Source organism: Hippopotamus amphibius, chromosome 4 (assembly GCF_030028045.1).
Source record: "Hippopotamus amphibius kiboko isolate mHipAmp2 chromosome 4, mHipAmp2.hap2, whole genome shotgun sequence".
Taxonomy (NCBI): Eukaryota; Metazoa; Chordata; class Mammalia; order Artiodactyla; family Hippopotamidae; genus Hippopotamus; species Hippopotamus amphibius.
The window spans coordinates 162,784,150-162,802,697 of NC_080189.1; the positions used below are offsets into that span (position 1 = coordinate 162,784,150).

General features: G+C 40.4%; 1 protein-coding gene across 1 annotated transcript in view; it reads right to left on the minus strand.

Annotated features, from left to right (window-relative positions):
• SPTLC2 (serine palmitoyltransferase long chain base subunit 2) overlaps window positions 1-18,548 on the minus strand; it is a 122,643-nt gene that overhangs the window by 41,251 nt on the left and 62,844 nt on the right. Inside the window, exon 9 of the mRNA XM_057731527.1 lies at window positions 17,480-17,606. Within this exon, the coding sequence (XP_057587510.1) occupies window positions 17,480-17,606 (127 nt within the window). The remainder of the gene's footprint in view (window positions 1-17,479; window positions 17,607-18,548) is intronic.

Consider the following 18,548-nt stretch of genomic DNA (forward strand, 5'->3'; position numbering starts at 1 on the left):
ACTTAAGTCCCAGTTAAAGGGCACTAGAGAATGTTTCCGTTAGGCTCTTAAGAGACGCAGGGAATAGGAAAATAAATGTCCTCCAGTGAACAGTCTTGTAAAAGGGATATTTTTATAAGGGACATTCTGGAAGCAAGAGTTCAGTAACTTTGGAACACTGAAGCCAAATGAGTGGGAACTAGGTTTACCATCTTCTAGATGCAGCCTGTTCTGCTAGACTGTCAACAAACATCAAAGCGGTCAGCTTGGGCGACTGTAAATTAATGAATATCAAAGCAGACAGCCAGCCTCTCCCCACCCTAGGGATACTGTTCTAAGGCAGCCCTGTGGTTCTGTACCTCCCTACAAGAATGCATACAAGTATTTGAATCTACTCTCCCGTTACTACTATTGCTATTTCTCTCCTCAGCAACTGGAACAGCTCTTGTTAACACCAAGCACTACATGGTAAATTCCTTTCACAAGCACTGTTTATCACCCTCTCCCTAGTAGTAGCTTAATCCTTTCATTAGTTTCAAAGCCAAAAACTAGGATTTCCTGAGGACTGTCACAGGATGTGCAACACGCAGCCAGGGCCAAGGCTTTAAGTTGTTGATTCAATATAATCAAGAATTTAAAAGAATGGTTGCTAATGCACAGCCAGAAACAGAGGGCCCTAAGCAAAAGGAAGAAAAGAGGCCAACTGCCTCTGAAAAATTAAGGAACTGAGCTTTAAAGGGTGCCAGCTCACAATTAGGACAGAAAGGCTTAAACTGTCCCAAGACTGCCCTACTGTCCTCGTTTGGTACACATCACAAGCTACTTTTAGACAGAAACGAAAGGCTGAGGATACCTGCGCACTGTGGTCAAGCTTCCAGGGGCAGACGAAGCGGGTCAGCACGTGAGTCAATCACTGGTGAAGGTGCGGCCTGGAAGTGAACCAGTTCCGGAGGCAGAAAGCAAGGCAGTAAGGAAGAGTTTCACAAACGGATCAGTACTGAACATTCAGAAAAAAGACTATACGGTGGGCAAAGCCTTTTGTAGGTTATGTACAAAAGAAGTTGAGATTCTTAATTAACAGGCTATAAAAAATACAAGTAGGGGGCGGAGTCAAGACAGTGGCATGGCAAGACTCGGAGATGGCCTCTCCCCACAAACAGACAGGTTGCCTGAGGCCGGCGGGGGACCTGAGGCCCAAGCAGGGCGCAGGAACCCCAGAGCAACTGGGTAGGACCTGGGGGAAGTCAGAGGGGCGGGGAAGGGGAAGCCGGACCGGATCAGCGCCCCTGCGGGGTGGCTGGGTGAGGGGGAAAGTTCCTGCCTGGAGGGACGGTTGGGGGCTGGGGAGATCTGAAACCGCAACTGGGTTTCTCCCGCCCAGGAGGCCTGCTGAGCTCCCAGGCTTGGGAGCCTGCTGGGCTCCCCAGCGGGGTCCTCCACCCTCCAAGTCCCCCTCCGGGCTGCCTGGGTCCTGGGGGTGTGGGAAGGAGGGAGGAGGGGCCAGGAGGTGGAGAGGCAGATAGGAAGGGGTGGGGGCTTTGAGACTGGGGGACAGGAGGCAAGACGGCTTTTTGCCTGCCCTCTTGGCCAGGGAGGCTGACTGGGCTCCCGGGACTGGTCCTTCACTCTCTGGACCCTCCTCCGGCAGGAGGATCCTGGGGGCGTGGCGGGCAGGGGGACGGGGCGGGGTGGGGGGAGGGAGAGAGGCAGACAGTGGGGTGGGATCTCTCCAAGTCAGAAGAATAGGGGAGGCGCTGCGGGGTATTTCTTCTGGGTGGGTCCTCCACCTTCCAAGGCTCCTCCCGCCCATTGGTCCCAGAAGTACAGGAGAGAAGCAGTGGGGGGAAACGAAGAGAGGCAGAAAGGGGGAGGGACCCTCTGGGATCAGAGGATGGGGAAGGAGCAGAAGGCATTTCCGCTGCCCACTGGCCCAGAAAGCCTGCTGGGCTCCCAGGCCTGGTCTCCAACTCTCCAGGGTCCCCTCCCAGACGCGTTGGTCCTGGGGACATTGGAGCTTGACAGGGGAAGAGGAAGAGAGGCAGACCGGTGGTGGGACGTTCCAGGAGCAGAGGACCAGGGGAGGTGCAGAGGACCTTTCCCCTGCCCACTTGGGCCTGGCGGGCCTACTGGGCTCCCAAGTCTGGCCCCTCGGTCTCTCCGGCTGAGTGGGTTATACAGGCGTGGGAGGGAGGGAGGAGAGGAGAAGAGGAAGAGAGGCATACAGCAGTGGGGGGGACCTTGCAGGACCTGAGGATCAGGGAAGACGCTGCAGGAAATCTCCCTACCCACTTGGCACCGGGAGGCCTACTGCACCCCAGGCCTGGTCATCGGTCCTCCAGGGGCCCCTCTAGGTCTCACTGGTCCTGGGGGTGTAGAAGGAAAGCAGGGGAGAAGAGGAGAGGCGGGCAGGGGAGGGGGCCTTCTGGAATTGGAGGATCAAGGGAGAAGGTATTTCCCCTGCCCACTAGCTCTGGGAAGCCTGCTAGGCTCACGGACTTGGTCTTTCACACTCCAGGGCCCCTTCCAGCTGCTTGGGACCTAGGAGAGTGGGGGGCGGCAGACAGGAAGAGACAGACAGGGACCCTACAAGACTGGGAGATCTGGGGAAGTGCCACAGGTGTTACCCTAGCCCAGTTGTCCCTGGGAAGCCTGTTGGGTGTCAGAGTCTGATCTCCTGCCTTCCAGTGCCCCCTGCAGCTGTGAGAGTCCTAGGGGAATAGGAGAGAGGCGGTGAGGAAGAAGAGAACCCAAGGGGGAGGGACCCTCCGAGACAGGAGGACTAGGGGAGGTGCCTAGCATTTCTCCCATCAACTCGGGCCCAGGGAGCCTGCTGGGTACCTCGACCTGGTCCTTTGCCCCCAGGACCAGAGGCATTCCTGGGACCCTCTGCCTCATTGGGCCTAAGCCCCATTCCCCACCACCCCCAGGGCCTTTTCTAAGTATAGGCCCTGACCACTGCCTACCCCCCATGCCCCCCCCCCCCACCCCAGCCCTTGTCTAAGCCCCACCCCCACAGCCAAGGCCTTTTCTGGTTCTTTTTTTTTTCTTTTTCTTTTTTTTCTTCCCACCTCCTCACTTAGGCTGTTGCAGTTGTTTTACCTTCCAGTTGTTGCTCCAATTTTTTTTTTAAATTTTTTCTAACACATCTGTTAGTTTCCTATTATCATATTTCTTATCTTGCTACTGTTCTGCTGTTCTCCTACTTTTTTTTTTTTTTTTTTAATTTTTTTCATTTTCCTGCTCCACACACCTTGTGGGATCTTGATTCACAAGCCCAGGGTCAGGACTGAGCTCCTGAGTTGGGAGCTCTGAGTCCAAAACATTGGACTAACAGGGAAGCCCAGTTCCCAGGGAATATTCATCAGAGTGAGGTCTCCCAGAGGTTCTCACCTCAACACCAAGACACAGCTATGCTAAACAGCCTGTAAACTCCAGCGCTTGAAACCTCAGGCCAAACACCCAGTGGGACAAGAACACAATCCCACGCATCCAAAGTGGGGGGAAAATGAGACGACAAAAAATATGTCACAGATGAAGGTAAAAATACACAAGACCAAATAAATGAAGAGGAAATAGGAAAACTGCCTGAAAGAGAAATCAGAGTAATGATAGTAAAGAAGATCCAAAATCTCGATAACAAAATAGAGAAAATACAAGAAAGAGTTAATAAGGACTCAGAAGAATTAAAGAGCAAAAACAGTAATAGATAACAAAATAACTGAAATTAAAAATACTCTAGACGGTATAAACGGCAGAATAACTGAGGCAGAAGAACGAATAAGTGAGTTGGAAGATAGAATGGGGGAAATAACTGCCACAGAGCAGGAAAAAGAAAAAAGAATAAAAAGAATGGAAGACAGTCTCACAGACCTTGGTGACAACATTAAGCACACCAACATTCGAATCACAGGCATCCCAGAAGAAGAAGAAAAAAAAGAAAGTGCCTGAGAAAATATTACAAGAGGTTATAGTGGAAAACTTCCCCAGCATGGGAAAGGAAATAATTAATCAAGTCCAAGAAGCACAGAGAGTCCCATACAGAATAAACCCAAGGAGAAATACACCAAGGCACATATTAATCAAACTAATGAAAATTAAACACAAAGGAAAAATATTAAAAGCAGCAAGAGAAAAGCAACAAATAACATATAAGGGAAAACCCATAAGGATAACAGCTGATCTTTCTGCAGAAACTCTGCAGGCCAGAAGGGAGTGGCAGGATATACTGAAAGTCCTGAGAGAGAAAAACCTACAGCCAAGAATATCTACCCAGCAAGGATCTCATTCAGATTCGAAGGAGAAACCAAAAGCTTTACAAACAAGCAAAAGTTAAGAGAATTCAGTACCGCCAAACCAGCCTTACAACAATTGCTAAAGGAACTTTTCTAGGTAGGAAACACAAGAGAAGGAAAAGACCTACAAAAACAAAGCAATTAAGAAAATGGTAATAGGAACATACATGTCAATAATCACCTTAGATGTAAATGGATTAAATGCTCCAACCAAAAGACACAGACTGGCTGAATGGATACAAAAACAAGACCCTTATATATGCTGTCTACAAGAAACCCACTTCAGACCAAGGGACACATATAGACTGAAAGTAAAGGGATGGAAAAAGATATTCCATGCAAATGGAAGTCAAAAGGAAGCTGGAGTAGCAATACTCATATTAGACAAATTAGACTTTAAAGTAAAGACTATTACAAGAGACAAGGAAGGACACTACATAATGATCAAGGGATCCACTAAGAAGAACATATAACAATTGTAAATATCTATGCACCCAACATTGGAGCACCTCAATACATAAGGCAAATGCTAACAGCCATAAAAGGGGAAATCAACAGTAACACAATAATAGTAGGAGACTTTAACACACCACTTACATCAATGGATAGATCATCCAAACAGAAAATAAATAAGGACACACAAGCTTTAAATGACACATCAGACCATCTCGACTTAATTGATATTTATAGGACATTCCATCCAAAAACTACAGAATACACTTTCTTCTCAAGTGCACACGGAACATTCTCCAGGATAGATCACATCTTGGGTCACAAATCAAGCCTTGGTAAATTCAAAAAAATTGAAATCATATCAAGCATTTTCTCTGACCATGATGCCATGAGACTAGATATCAATTACAGGAAAAAAACTGTAAAAAATACAACCACATGGAGACTCAACAATATGCTATTAAACAACTAAGAAATCACTGAAGAAATCAAAGAGAAAATCAAAAAATACCTAGAAACAAATGACAATGAAAACACAATGACCCAAAACTTATGGGATGCAGCAAAAGCAGTTCTAAGAGGGAAGTTTATAGCAATACAGTCCTACCTCAAGAAACAAGAAAAATATCGAATAAACAACCTAACCTTACACCTAAAACAACTAGAGAAAGTAGGACAAAAAAAACCCCAAAGTGAGCAGAAGGAAAGAAATCATAAAGATCAGAGCAGAAATAAATGAAAAAAAAAATGAAGGAAACAATAGCAAAAATCAATAAAACTAAAAGCTGGTTCTTTGAGAAGATAAACAAAATTGATAAATCATTAGCCAAACTCATCAGGAAAAAAAGGGAGAAGATGCAAATCAACAGAATTAGAAATCAAAAAGGAGAAGTAACAACAGACACTGCAGAAATACAAAAGATCATGAGAGACTACTACAAACAACTATATGCCAATAAATTGGATAACCTGGAAGAAATGGATAAATTCTTAGAAAAGTACAATGTTCCAAAACTGAACCAGGAAGAAACAGAACATATGAACAGACCAATCACAAGTATGGAAATTGAGACTGTGATTAAAAATCTCCTAACAAACAAAAGCCCAGGGCCAGATGGCTTCATAGGCGAATTCTATCAAACATTTCGAGAAGGGCTAACACCTATCCTTCTCAAACTCTTCCAAAATATAGCAGAAGGAGGAACACTTCCAAACTCATTCTATGAGGCCACCATCACCCTGATACCAAAACCAGGCAAAGATGTCACAAAAAAAGAAAATTACAGGCCAATATCCCTGATGAATATAGATGCAAATATCCTCAACAAAACACTAGCTAACAGAATCCAACAGCACATTAAAAAGATCATACACCATGATCAAGTGGGGTTTATCCCTGGGATGCAAGGATTCTTCAATATATGCAAATCAATCAATGTGATACACTGTATTAACAAATTGAAGGATAAAAACCATATGATAAACTCAATAGACGCAAAAAAAGCTTTTGACAAAATTCAACATCCATTTATGATAAAAATTCTCCAGAAAATGGGCACAGAAGGAAATTACCTCAACATAATAAAGCCATATATGACATGCCAACAGCCAACATCATTCTAAATGGTGAAAAACTGAAAGCATTCCCTCTAAGAACAAGAACAAGTCAAGGGTGTCCACTCTCACCATTATTATTCAACACAGTTTTGGAAGTTTTAGCCACAGCAATCAGAGAAGGAAAAGAAATAAAAGGAATCCAAATTGGAAAAGAAGAAATAAAATTGTCACTCTTCACAGATGACATGATATTACACATAGAAAATCCTAAAGATTCTACCAGAAAACTACTAGTACTAATTGATGAATTTAGTAAAGTAGCAGGAAATAAAATTAATGCACAGAAATCTCTTGCATTCCTATACACTAACAACGAAAGAGTAGAAAGAGAAATTAAGGAAACTCTCCCATTTACCACTGCAACAAAAAGAATTAAATACCTAGGAATAAACCTGCCTAAGGAGGCAAAAGATCTGTATGCAGAAAACTATAAGACACTGATGAAAGAAATCAAAGATGACACAAACAGATGGAGAGACATACCATGTTCTTGGATTGGAAGAATCAATATTGTGAAAATGACTATACTACCCAAAGCAATTTACAGATTCAACGCAATCCCTATCAAATTACCAACGGCATTTTTCACAGAACCAGAACAAGAAATCTTATGATTTGTATGGAAACGCAAAAGACCCTGAATAGCCAAAGCAATCTTGAGAAGGAAAGAGAGTTGGTGGAATTAGGCTTCCTGACTTCAAACTATACTACAAGGCCATAGTGATCAAGACAGGATGGTACCGGCACAAAAATAGAAAGGAAGATCAATGGAACAGAATAGAGAACTCAGAGGTAAACCCACACACATATGGGCATCTTACCTTTGACAAAGGAGGTAAGAATATACAATGGAAAAAAGACAGCCGCTTCAATAAGTGGTGCTGGGAAAATTGGACAGCAACATGTAAAAGAATGAAATTAGAACACTTCCTAACACCATACACAAAAATAAACTCAAAATGGATTAAAGACCTAAGTGTAAGGCTAGACACTATAAAACTCCTAGAGGAAAACATAGGAAGAACACTCTATGACATACATCAAAGCAAGATCCTTTTTGACTCACCTCCTAGAATAATGGAAATAAAATCAAGAATAAATAAATGGGACCTAATGAAACTTAAAAGCTTTTGCACAGCAAAAGAAACCATAAACAAGACAAGAAGGCAACCCTCAGAATGGGAGAAAATACTTGCCAACCAAGAAACAGACAAAGGATTAATCTCCAAAATATACAAGCAGCTCATGCAGCTTAATACCAAAAAAGCAAACAACCCAATCCACAAATGGGCGGAAGACCTAAACAGACATTTCTCCAAAGAAGACATGCAGATGGCTAATAAACACATGAAAAGATGCTCAACATCACTAATCATTAGAGAAATGCAAGTCAAAGCCACAATGAGGTATTACCTCACACTGGGCAGAATGGCCATCATCAAAAAATCTAGAAACAGTAAATGTTGGAGAGGGTGTGGAGAAAAGGGAACTCTCCTGCACTGTTGGTGGGAATGTAAGTTGGTACAGCCACTATGGAAAACAGTTTGGAGGTTCCTTAAAAAACTAAAAGTAGAACTACCATATGACCCAGTAATCCCACTACTGGGCATATACCCAGAGAAAACCATAATCCAAAAAGAAACATGTACCATACTGTTCACTGCAGCACTATTTACAATAGCCAGGACATGGAAGCAACCTAAATGCCCATCAACAGATGAATGGATAAAGAAGATGTGGCACATATATACAATGGAATATTACTTAGCCATAAAAAGGAATGAAATGGAGCCGTATGTAATGAGGTGGATAGACCTAGAGTCTGTCATACAGAGTGAAGTAAGCCAGAAAGAGAAAAACAAATACTGTATACTAACTCATACATGCAGAATCTAAAAAAAAAAAAAAAAAAAGGGTACTGATGAACTCAGTGACGGAAAGAATAAGGATGCAGATACAGAGAATGGACTGGAGGACACGGGATTGGGGCGGCGGGGTGCAAAGGGGAAACTGGGACGAAGTGAGAATGTAGCATAGACATATATACACTACCAACTGTAAAAGAGATAGCTAGTGGGAAGTTGCTGTATAACAGAGGGAGATCAACTCAATGATGGGTGATGCCTTAGAGGGCCAGGACAGGGAGGGTGGGAGGGAGTCCTGGGAGGAAGGGGATATGGGGATATATGTATAAATACAGTTGATTCACTCTGGTGTACCTCAAAAACTGGTACAAGAGTGTAAAGCAATTTTATTCCAATAAAGAGCTTAAAAATAAAATAAAATAAATAAAATAAAATGAAGTTGCAAAAAAAAAAAAAAAAAATCAACCACAGACTGTGTGCATGTTTAAGTTTTACTTTCAATCTTATCTTAAGCAGGATTTATTTTCATGTAAGTTATTAATGTATCCTGGAATCTAAAACAAAAAAAATTTCGATCATAAACGTAACACATTCAATCTGGTAAAATAAAATTCTAACAGTACAGTTTTTTTTTTTTTTTTAATTAGAAGTTTCCCTCCTCCACCCAGCTATCTCCATTCCCATTCCCAACAAGAAGCTCCAAGTTCTGTTTCTGGCTTTTCTCATGTCTAGTACCAAAATGCTGAATAATATACTTAAACCTATGCTGCTTTTTCTGTCAGGCCTGGATGGTGTCTAGATAAGGCATCTGTAGTCCTAGTTTCCATGTTTCCTCCACTAATCATTACCACTTTTTGTAATGTTACTATTTTTAAAATTCTTTTAGTGGCCAATTATCTTAATAAATTTATAGACTTTTTTTTTTTTTTTTTTTTGGGCCACACTGCGAGGCTTGCGGTATCTTAATTCCCCAACCAGGGATTGAACCCAGGTTACAGGAGTGAAAGCGCCTAGTCCTAACCACTGGACCACCGAGAATTCCCTAAAGAATTCCTAATTTCAAAATAAACAGTACCTACTGTTTAAGTTTATAGTATCTACTGTTTAAAGTTATAAACTTAAGACAGTATCTACTGACTCCACCAAGTATGGTAATAGAAACTGAAATACTTATATGTCCCTCACATTCCTTAAGCTCTTTCTGCATCTCCTGCCTTCAGTCAGCTAATTTTACACTGTCAAGGTTTTTGTTACTAATGTCTTATTCATAACCACAGGTAAACTTTCCATGCTTTACCTATAACTGACCACCAAAATTAGAAACTATTTAAAAGCAATAATATTTCACTACACTTGTGTTAAACAAAAAAGCGTCACGGCTAAGTGTTTTCTCTTTTTTTAACCCCTGACAAGTCAAGTCACATTTTAGTTTTGATTTCATCTTAAGTAAAAGAGAGCTGTTCAACATTTCACAGCTCGTAGTACTGTCATTATGAAACAACTATTTCAGAGTCACTAATTCTGCTCTGGAGGCGGAAAAAAGAGAAAAAACATGGTAAGCCCATACATAGTCAGAGAGAGAACAATAGCACTGTGTGAACATACACTGCCAAAAATCCAGTGCCAAAATAAGTACCACATTGCTTAGAATAAAATAGATGTTAATGGACAACTTAACTGAAGCATTTAATGACAAGCAAGTATTTGTATTTTAACTTGTCTAATCTGCTTCATACTTGTCTATCTGTAAGTGCTATTAATAAGAAACTAAGTTAAGCTTCTCTGTCCTAATTTGATTCTTAATGTTCTTCCAATGATTGCTAGTCTCCACATTTATATCATTATTGAGATATAACACCTGCCACTTAGAATGGAACAAATGTTTCCTTCCCGGGCTCTCAAAGCTAGCTTACAAATGGTTGCTTCTGGCTACAAGAGGACCTGACTAAAGATATAGTGAAGGTCAAACCAACTGTATCATAAGAGCATGAAGATTTATCCCACTAAAAGAAAACCAGTAACAGCACCAAATCAAAGATTACATTTATATTAAAAAAAATTAATCTTCCCAAGTCCCATAATTCTAAGAACATTGGTCATTATACATGAGGCTTCAATTCAAGAATAATCCTGTTTGAATGAATGATCTATTTCATCCTCCACTTAGGGGTACAGATTTCATAAGTTCTCAGAGTTTAAGAATACAAATGTAATAACAGAAGAAATCACAGGTCACCAAGTCTTATACTGCCTCTCTTTAAGGCACCAGAGTGTTATTCATTTAATCATTTGCCCAGTATTTACAGTGCCAAAACCGGTTCTAAACAGAAGGAATAAAGTGAACAAGATGGCCAAAACTTCTTGTTTTCATGGAGTTTATATTCTACTTGGGGAAGATAGATAACAATTTTGAGAAAAATCAAGTCAAACAATTACTCGCTCTAAGGTTTTGAAGTAGGCGCTATTTAAGATGCAAAGGAGGAGAAAGACATAGGTTCCTGCCCTTAAAGAACTTATAATCTAATGAGGGAGATGACATATGCACAGAAAAACTACGGTAAAGGGTTAGTCGATTTTCATACATATAGCTTTGGTATGACTCCTATTTTCACACATATAACACAATGAAATACTAAGCCATCAACCTATCTGCATCAACTGACAAATAAGCTTTTGGAATTACTGCCCAATAATATTGCCTATTAACTCAAAGTTCATTTCTGGTGAAGTCTTCATCTTTCTATAACAGCATTATTCTAATACTTTACTACATTTCACCTTTGTATTACCAAGAATGTTTGCTGAAGAGAAAAAATAAAGCGTGAATGCTAATAAGATACTCAGGGCTCAGAAATTTATTCATTCAGGACAAAACCAAAAATTATGAGATATGCTGAATGTGGCAATAATAAACTTCATATACTCACTGGAATTATGCTATTGTTAGCATATTTTGCTACATGTTAAAGAAAAAAAAATAAAAATTCAGTAACGTAAAATACTTGAGACATAAATACAGTCAAATTATAATGATGGGGGGCAATATAGGGGTGAGGGGTGGGAGGCACAAACTATTGGGTGTAAGACAGGCTCAAGGATGTATCGTACAACACAGGAATATAGCCAGTATTTAGTAATAAGTGTAAATGGAAAGTAAACTTTAAAAATTGTATAAAAAATAGGGACTTCCCTAGTGATCCAGTGGGTAAGACTCTGCGCTCCCAATGCAAGGGGCCCGGGTTTGACTCCTAGTTGAGGAACTAGATCCTGCATGCATGCCGCAACTAAGAAGCCCACATGCCACAACCAAGAGTCTGAATGCAGCAACTAAAGATCCCGAGTGCTGCAACTAAGAGCCAGCACAGCTAAAATAAATAAAATTTAAAAAATTGTATGAAAGGTTTTTTAATTAAAAAATCTTATTTACATTAAAAAAATTGCAATGAAAAGGCTTAGAGACTTCACTACATGTTTAGTATTTTAGGATTTGGACACCAATTGTAACATCTAGCATATAAGTCTATTGATTGACTGAGACACTTTCAAGAAAACATTGTGTTCAAACATTAAGCACTGGCTCTGTGAGACAAAATTATAAATGTGTGATATTACAAAGTTGTGAAACATGGCTTTTGGAAGAAAAAAATGTCTCAGCACAAAGGTGTCATAAAAGACAACATTTCAGTTTGTCGTGAAGAATGAACAGAATTTGGGTGACAGGAACATAAGCATTCTGTCAGAGGCACCAAATTGGTTTACATAAGGGTACAGGGAAAGATGGTTAGCATAAAATCAGACTATAGAGGATCTCAAACATCAAGAATTTGAACTTTATTCTGTAAGCAACTAGGAGTTACTGAAGACTGTTACTCTCTATTTCGGCATCTTTAGGCAGACAATGACAGAGCTGTATGCTGGGAAGATTAACAAGTGGTACAGGAAAGACTATAGCAAGGAAAAGGCAGTTACAGGTGATGCAACTCTTTAAGGGCCTGAAATAGTCACGTGGCAGTGGGAATAAGCCAGAAGTGACCAGCAGAATCAACAGATTCTGACTTAGATATGGGGGAAAGGTGACTGATTTCAGGCCTACATAACTTGAAGACAGTTGTGTGTCTAGTTGAGAAGACGAAGGGAGGATACAATGAGAAAAAGCAGCATAACTTCTGTGCTGTTCCTGTTAAAGCTACACAGGCTGAATCTTAATCGCGAGGAAGCACTAGATGAACCCAAATTGAGGGATATGCTGTATAATAACTGGTCTGTAATTGTTAAAAGTGTCGACATCACGGAAGTCAAAGAAAGACTGAGGAACTGTGACGGAAAAAGATGAAAGAGACGTGACAACTAAGTACAAGAGGTGACTCTGAACCACATCCACATCCTCAGGATGCTGGTCTGAGGAACAGAGAGTAATAATGTATCATTATTAGTTACTGAAATAATTAATAGCATGTTCATATTAGTTGATTAAATAATATATTAGTGTAAAGTCCTTGCTTTGGTTGGCTGTATTATAGTTATGTAGGAAAATGCCTTTGTGGGAAGCACACACTAAAGCCTTTGGGATGATGGGGCTTCAGATCAGCAACTCTCAACTGGTTGAGGAGAAAAGGATTTTTTGTGTTGTACTTCCAACTTTTATATAAGTTCATAATTGTTTTATAGATAGGAAAAAGATTTAAAAACACTATGATGAGAAACATTAACTCAACCATATGACTATAGGTCTATTTCATGGAATTTAGGGACAAACATTTAAAATTATTGTGACTTTTTCCCATAATTTTTAGTTCTCTTTCCCTGCCCCCAGTTCCTTAAAGCCAATAGGGAAAAGCAAGAACACCAAGGAAGATTAGAATGCTCCTATTTTTTCCTACGATGTCCATTTTTCTCCAGAAGTTGCAGGAAGTTTCAAAAAATGAAATAATATATACATTTAAACACAAAAGGCATAGGAAAGATGGTCTTTGTACAGCAACAAGAGACCTGCACTGCAAATCAACAAGGGTCCATATTGGGCCAAGAAATAAGAAAATAAGAAATACTTTAGCAGGGGTAACATATGAGCTCCTCAAGTTCCTAAATCAGTCTCAAAAATGAAATTCTGCCTCAAATTTATGATCACATACAAAAATGCTAACAACTCCAATAAAAGAGTAGCTTAGAGAAGACATATAAATTCATTTTCTTAAACCCTCCCTCCCGCCCCCAAACTCAGTGTGTTCAGAAAAGTGAATTTGAGTCTCAAAGTGGTAAAGGTTTGGTAATGAGATTAGAACATATAGATGGTAGTGCAAGTGGCCCAGGATAAAAACAAACCAAAAAATGCTGTGCTAACTGTAGCTTATTTAAAGTCTCTAGTCCTATAATTCTATGAATTATTTGAAACTGAAACAGGGGGAAAATGTAAATTAAAAAAGGAAATCAAGTTCTTGGTGACTCTTTGCTGTCTTTAGTTCCATCTGCAATGGAATTCCATTGGTTTAGCATCCTGTTTTAGCACATGAGAAGAAAACCAGCTTCTTACTTCTAATACTCCCTTAAACCAACATTAAATCTAGGACCAAGCACTAACATTACATGATCTTTCCCTCTCTCATTCCTAAATAGGAATCATATGTGAGATATTTACCACAAAGTAAAGAGAGGGTTCTTCGTTTGCAATATCAGGATCATTATGTAAGTCTCTTCTGTTCATATATGGATTACGCTTTGCTTCCCTCATTCCCAACTCACAGCACTACTGAAATTCACTGAAAGAAAAACATGGGTATAGCTCTTATGCAAATCTGACTCTTTCTAGACAAACTTCTTCAAAATATAATCATAGATACATCATATTCTGTACTTTTCATGAAATCTGAAGAGCCAGTAAAATTCTTAACCTGTCTTAAACAAGCCACAAGCCTGCCAATATTAAACAGCCCACAGAAACTATTCAAGAATTTGAGTTTGATACTAGACAAGGCAAGAGAACCAGTGTGTCTGTGTTTTCATATCAATCTAACACCCCTACAGGACAAGACTACCCACTGTCCACACCTCACTCACTCTCAGGCTTTCTACCTGTACTATTATGCTCCTGCCACAGTGGCCTTCATGCCATTGCTGAACACGCAGTCACCTACATCTCAAGGCCTTCTAGCCTTGGATTTTCAGGGCTGAATTCCCACCTCCTTCAAGTGCTCGATAAAATCTTACCTTCTCAACTGTGCCTCCAGAACTCCTCAACACCTACCTTCCCTGCTTTTTCTGAGAGTACTTACCACTTTCTAGCAACTGTATAATTTATTTCCCTTATTAGAAACCCCACAAGGCAGGAATTTGGGGGTATCTTATACTTTGATGAATCAGCACCTACTGTGCACACTCAAATATTCGGTGAATGATTAATAAAACCTCAATTTTCCTATGGTACAGTAATCTCTGGGATTAACACAACAGGCCACTATCTTCTACATCCCCAGTAATCCCCAAGTATACACCTCACTCAAATGATCTGCTTGGATGCCTATTGCCTATGGATTCTTTTTTTTTTTTTTAAGATTTATTTTATTATTTATTTATTTATTTATTTTATTTTTGGCTGCTTTGGGTCTTCATCACTGTGTGCAGGCTTTCTCTAGTTGTGGCAAGCAGGGGCTACTCTTCGTTATGGTGCACAGGTTTCTCACTGCGGTGGCTTCTCTTGTTGTGGAGCACGGGCTCTAAATGCATGGGCTTCAGCAGTCGCGGGGTGTGGGCTCAGTAGTTGTGGCGCATGGGCTTAGTTGCTCCGCGGCATGTGGGATCTTCCTGGCCCAGGGATCGAACCTGTGTCCCTTGCATTTACAAGCAGATTCTTAACCACTGTGCCACCAAGGAAGCCCATACCTATGGATTCTGATTCACAGAGTCTAATACGTAGTGAGATACTCAACATCTGTGGAATTAATGAAATTCAATGTTCTGAACATATGAGATTAAGTTTCTCTCAAGGTAAGTGACTTCTATCACAAAATCACAGCCAGGTAATTAATTGCAGATACCTCTTTTTTAAAGGTCACCTTAAGGCATAGTCAAAAGCCTCCCATTCAGTTCCACCTTTTTTCCTTCAAGGACAATGAAAAGATGCATTCAATGATGCCATAAAAATAAGCATTACCTTAACCCACTCAAATCGAAAAGAAATCAGGCCAAATTTAAACAGGATCAGGTAGCAGGCTTTATGAGAAATGGTTAGATTTTAATATCCTCTATTTTGGGAGAGAAACACTGTAACCAACAGCAGTCTGTCATACTAATTAAAAGTTTTAGGGACTAATTTAAAATATATTATCTAAAAGCAAGTTTTAAAAATGGCCACAATTCTTTGACCTGCCTCCCATTTGAGGTGGAGTCTGATTCCCCATGCCCTGCAATCTGGACTGGGCTTGGCGACCCACTTGTTAACAACAGATCATAGAAGGTCACAGGGTTTCAGCAGCTTTTTTAGGAATGCTTACTCTCAGCAGCGTCCTATCAGGATACCTGGTCACCATGCTGTGAGGAGCCCATGCCACATAGAGAGGACACGTGAAGGTGTTCTGGTCAACAGCCTCAGCTGAGCCCAACCTTCAAGTCCCTCCAGCCCAGGTGATGTGCAGGTGAAGAAGCCTCCAGATGATCCCAGCCCCCCAGCCATCAGAGTCTTCCCCAGCCGCCTGGGTCTTCCAAGTTCAAGCCCCAGACATCGTGGAGCAAAGACAAGCCATCCCTGCTGTGCCCTGACCGAATTCCTGACCCGCAGAATCTGAGAGCATAATAAGATGGCTGTTGTTTCACACCACTAAGCTTAGGGGGTGGTTAGAGAGGCAAGGGATAAACTGGAAAATGAGTGCTAGCCCAAAGTCTATACCTCATCACCATATTTCATTTTCTCTCTGCCAGGAGAGCCTAGATTTCCTTATTTAGCACAGTTAAGTCATTTATCCAGAGGTCACGCCTCACATGGATCCACGCTCTAGGACAGGGCAAAGAAGCTATCCAAGGTAACTTCAAGAGCTGTTACCGTTCGTTCTTCAGTCACCTAGATCTGTATGCTGAATTGACAAGGCTGATGCACCTATGTCAAATAACTAAGTGCTAGCTATGTACACACATATACATATCTGAGCACAGATACACATACATTTACACATGTGAGCATATATGTACACTCAGGTCAAAGCATACTATTTCCAATAATACCTTATAAGAAAGAGAGAAGATAACATTGTAGCTTTGTTAGCAGGGAGTTTCTCACAAGGCTCCATGTGGTGCTCACAACATAAGTGAATTATTTTCTTCCCCAAGGAATCAATTTATGAAACTGAAAATGATCAACACTGTCAAGAGGTAACAAGGATGTATGTACCACAGATCAGAAAAAATATTAAGGTAGAATTCTGATTTAAGAAAAGAGTCTTAAATCAATGCAAATGAGGCATACTACTTTTTTCCTGTTTTTCAGTGAAAACCAAATCAATCTTACCACAAAATACTATATAGCTGAAGAGTGGAGACTCAAGGCTGATAACATGAAATCTCTTATAAGAGTAAAACTGATTTTAGAAGCATTAAAAAAACAACAAACAAATGTATGCTCATCCTCACAACGGAGAGTCTTCTCAAAGTGAAAAAACAAAACAAAACCCAACTGCTCCCCTTTTATTATAACTTTTCTGTAGTCAACACTGCCCTCTAGTGATATAAAAGTCAAATATCAGAAAGTGAACATCACTATTAGTTCACTTGAGTATGTTTAAGACAGGACATCTAGTTTGGACTACAAATCCCACCAAAGACAGAACAGACAGATTTAGGATGACCTTTATTATATACTATATGTTAAATTAGAAACTTCTAAAAGGCATTAAATCAAAGACAGTAATTCATGGAAGCAGCACTTTTAAATACCATGGGAACGAAACATCGCTACACAGTGAATTACATCTTCACATAAAATTATGCCATTCAAGAAAGACCCTTAAGACTTATCACCTAAGATTTAAGAGAATAGGTAGGATAGTGAGATTAAAGCTTCACCATCTATAGACAAGAAAATTCAACAGGAAGCGAGCCAGGCTAGTTCTCACAGCACGTGTAAACACACTGAAAAGTGTCCACAGAAACCAAGACCTCACACACCTGCCAGCTCTACCCATTAGTATATGACTCCTCATTTTAGGAAAAAAGCTCAAGAAAAAGAACACTTTTGGTTGCTAAGTATTTACTGAGCCCAAGAAATTTTCCAAGAAAAGAAAGACTTACCAAGGGTGGTGCCATCCCGCCCCATGATGCACTTCATAGAAGTGATGATCTGCTCCACGACAGGTGGGGACAGTGACGTGGCATACACGGCACTATGCGAATGTGTCCGCAGGTAGTCAATCAGCTCCTGGGGAGTTCACAGAAGCAAGTCATTACAGGCGGTGCGTGAATTCACCAGCAATTTACTACCTTCCTCCCAGGTGAAAGAAGCACTGGAAGAGGGACATGAGTCTGAGACACGAGCCAGATCGACCAATACGGTCAAAGCACACTGTCAGCAGCAACTGGGTCAGACACATGGCAAAGCCCTTAGGCTTTGTTTTGTTTTGTTTTGTTTTGTTTTGTTTGTGCTGCGCAGCTTGAGGGATCTTAGTTCCCCAACCAGGGACTGAACCCGCGCCCTCAGCAATGAAAGCATGAAGTCCCGAACCACTGGACCACCAAGGAATTCTGTTTTGTTTTTTAAATATGCCACAACATGGAAGGAAGAAAAACTAGTTTTTTAAAGATCTCTAAATTTAGAGAACATATCATTTAATGTTATAAACAGCTCTATAATGCTAAATTAAACAAGAAAGTGTTTGAATTGCTGTTTAGATCCGACTTACTTCTAAATATTACAGAAAATATATCTGCATCTTACCCCCTGCCTCCAAAGCCCATCCTTACATTCCTGAATAAGAGAAAAACAGTTCTCTAATATCAATTTTAAAGACATTAAATGTCCTCCAGATATACAGATTTATAAAATGATATAAATGTGGCAGAAGTTAAATAGAAAGCCATAGGGTCTTTTATAAGAACACTAAAGCCGTCTCACTGAATAAAAAAAAACAAAACTTGTCTATCAGTCACAAAAATTTCAAAACAATTGTATATCCCTATTCTCTGATACCTCTTAACTTTACTAAGTCTTTAAATAAAATATGTACACAAAGAAGCTTGTGTTCCAGAACCAAAACAGGAGACACAACATGTGCCCAGAAAACAGTGTAGAGTATCACTTCAAAAATACTAAAAATTGTACGAAAACCAAAAAGACATAAATATACTGTACTTCAACGATCTC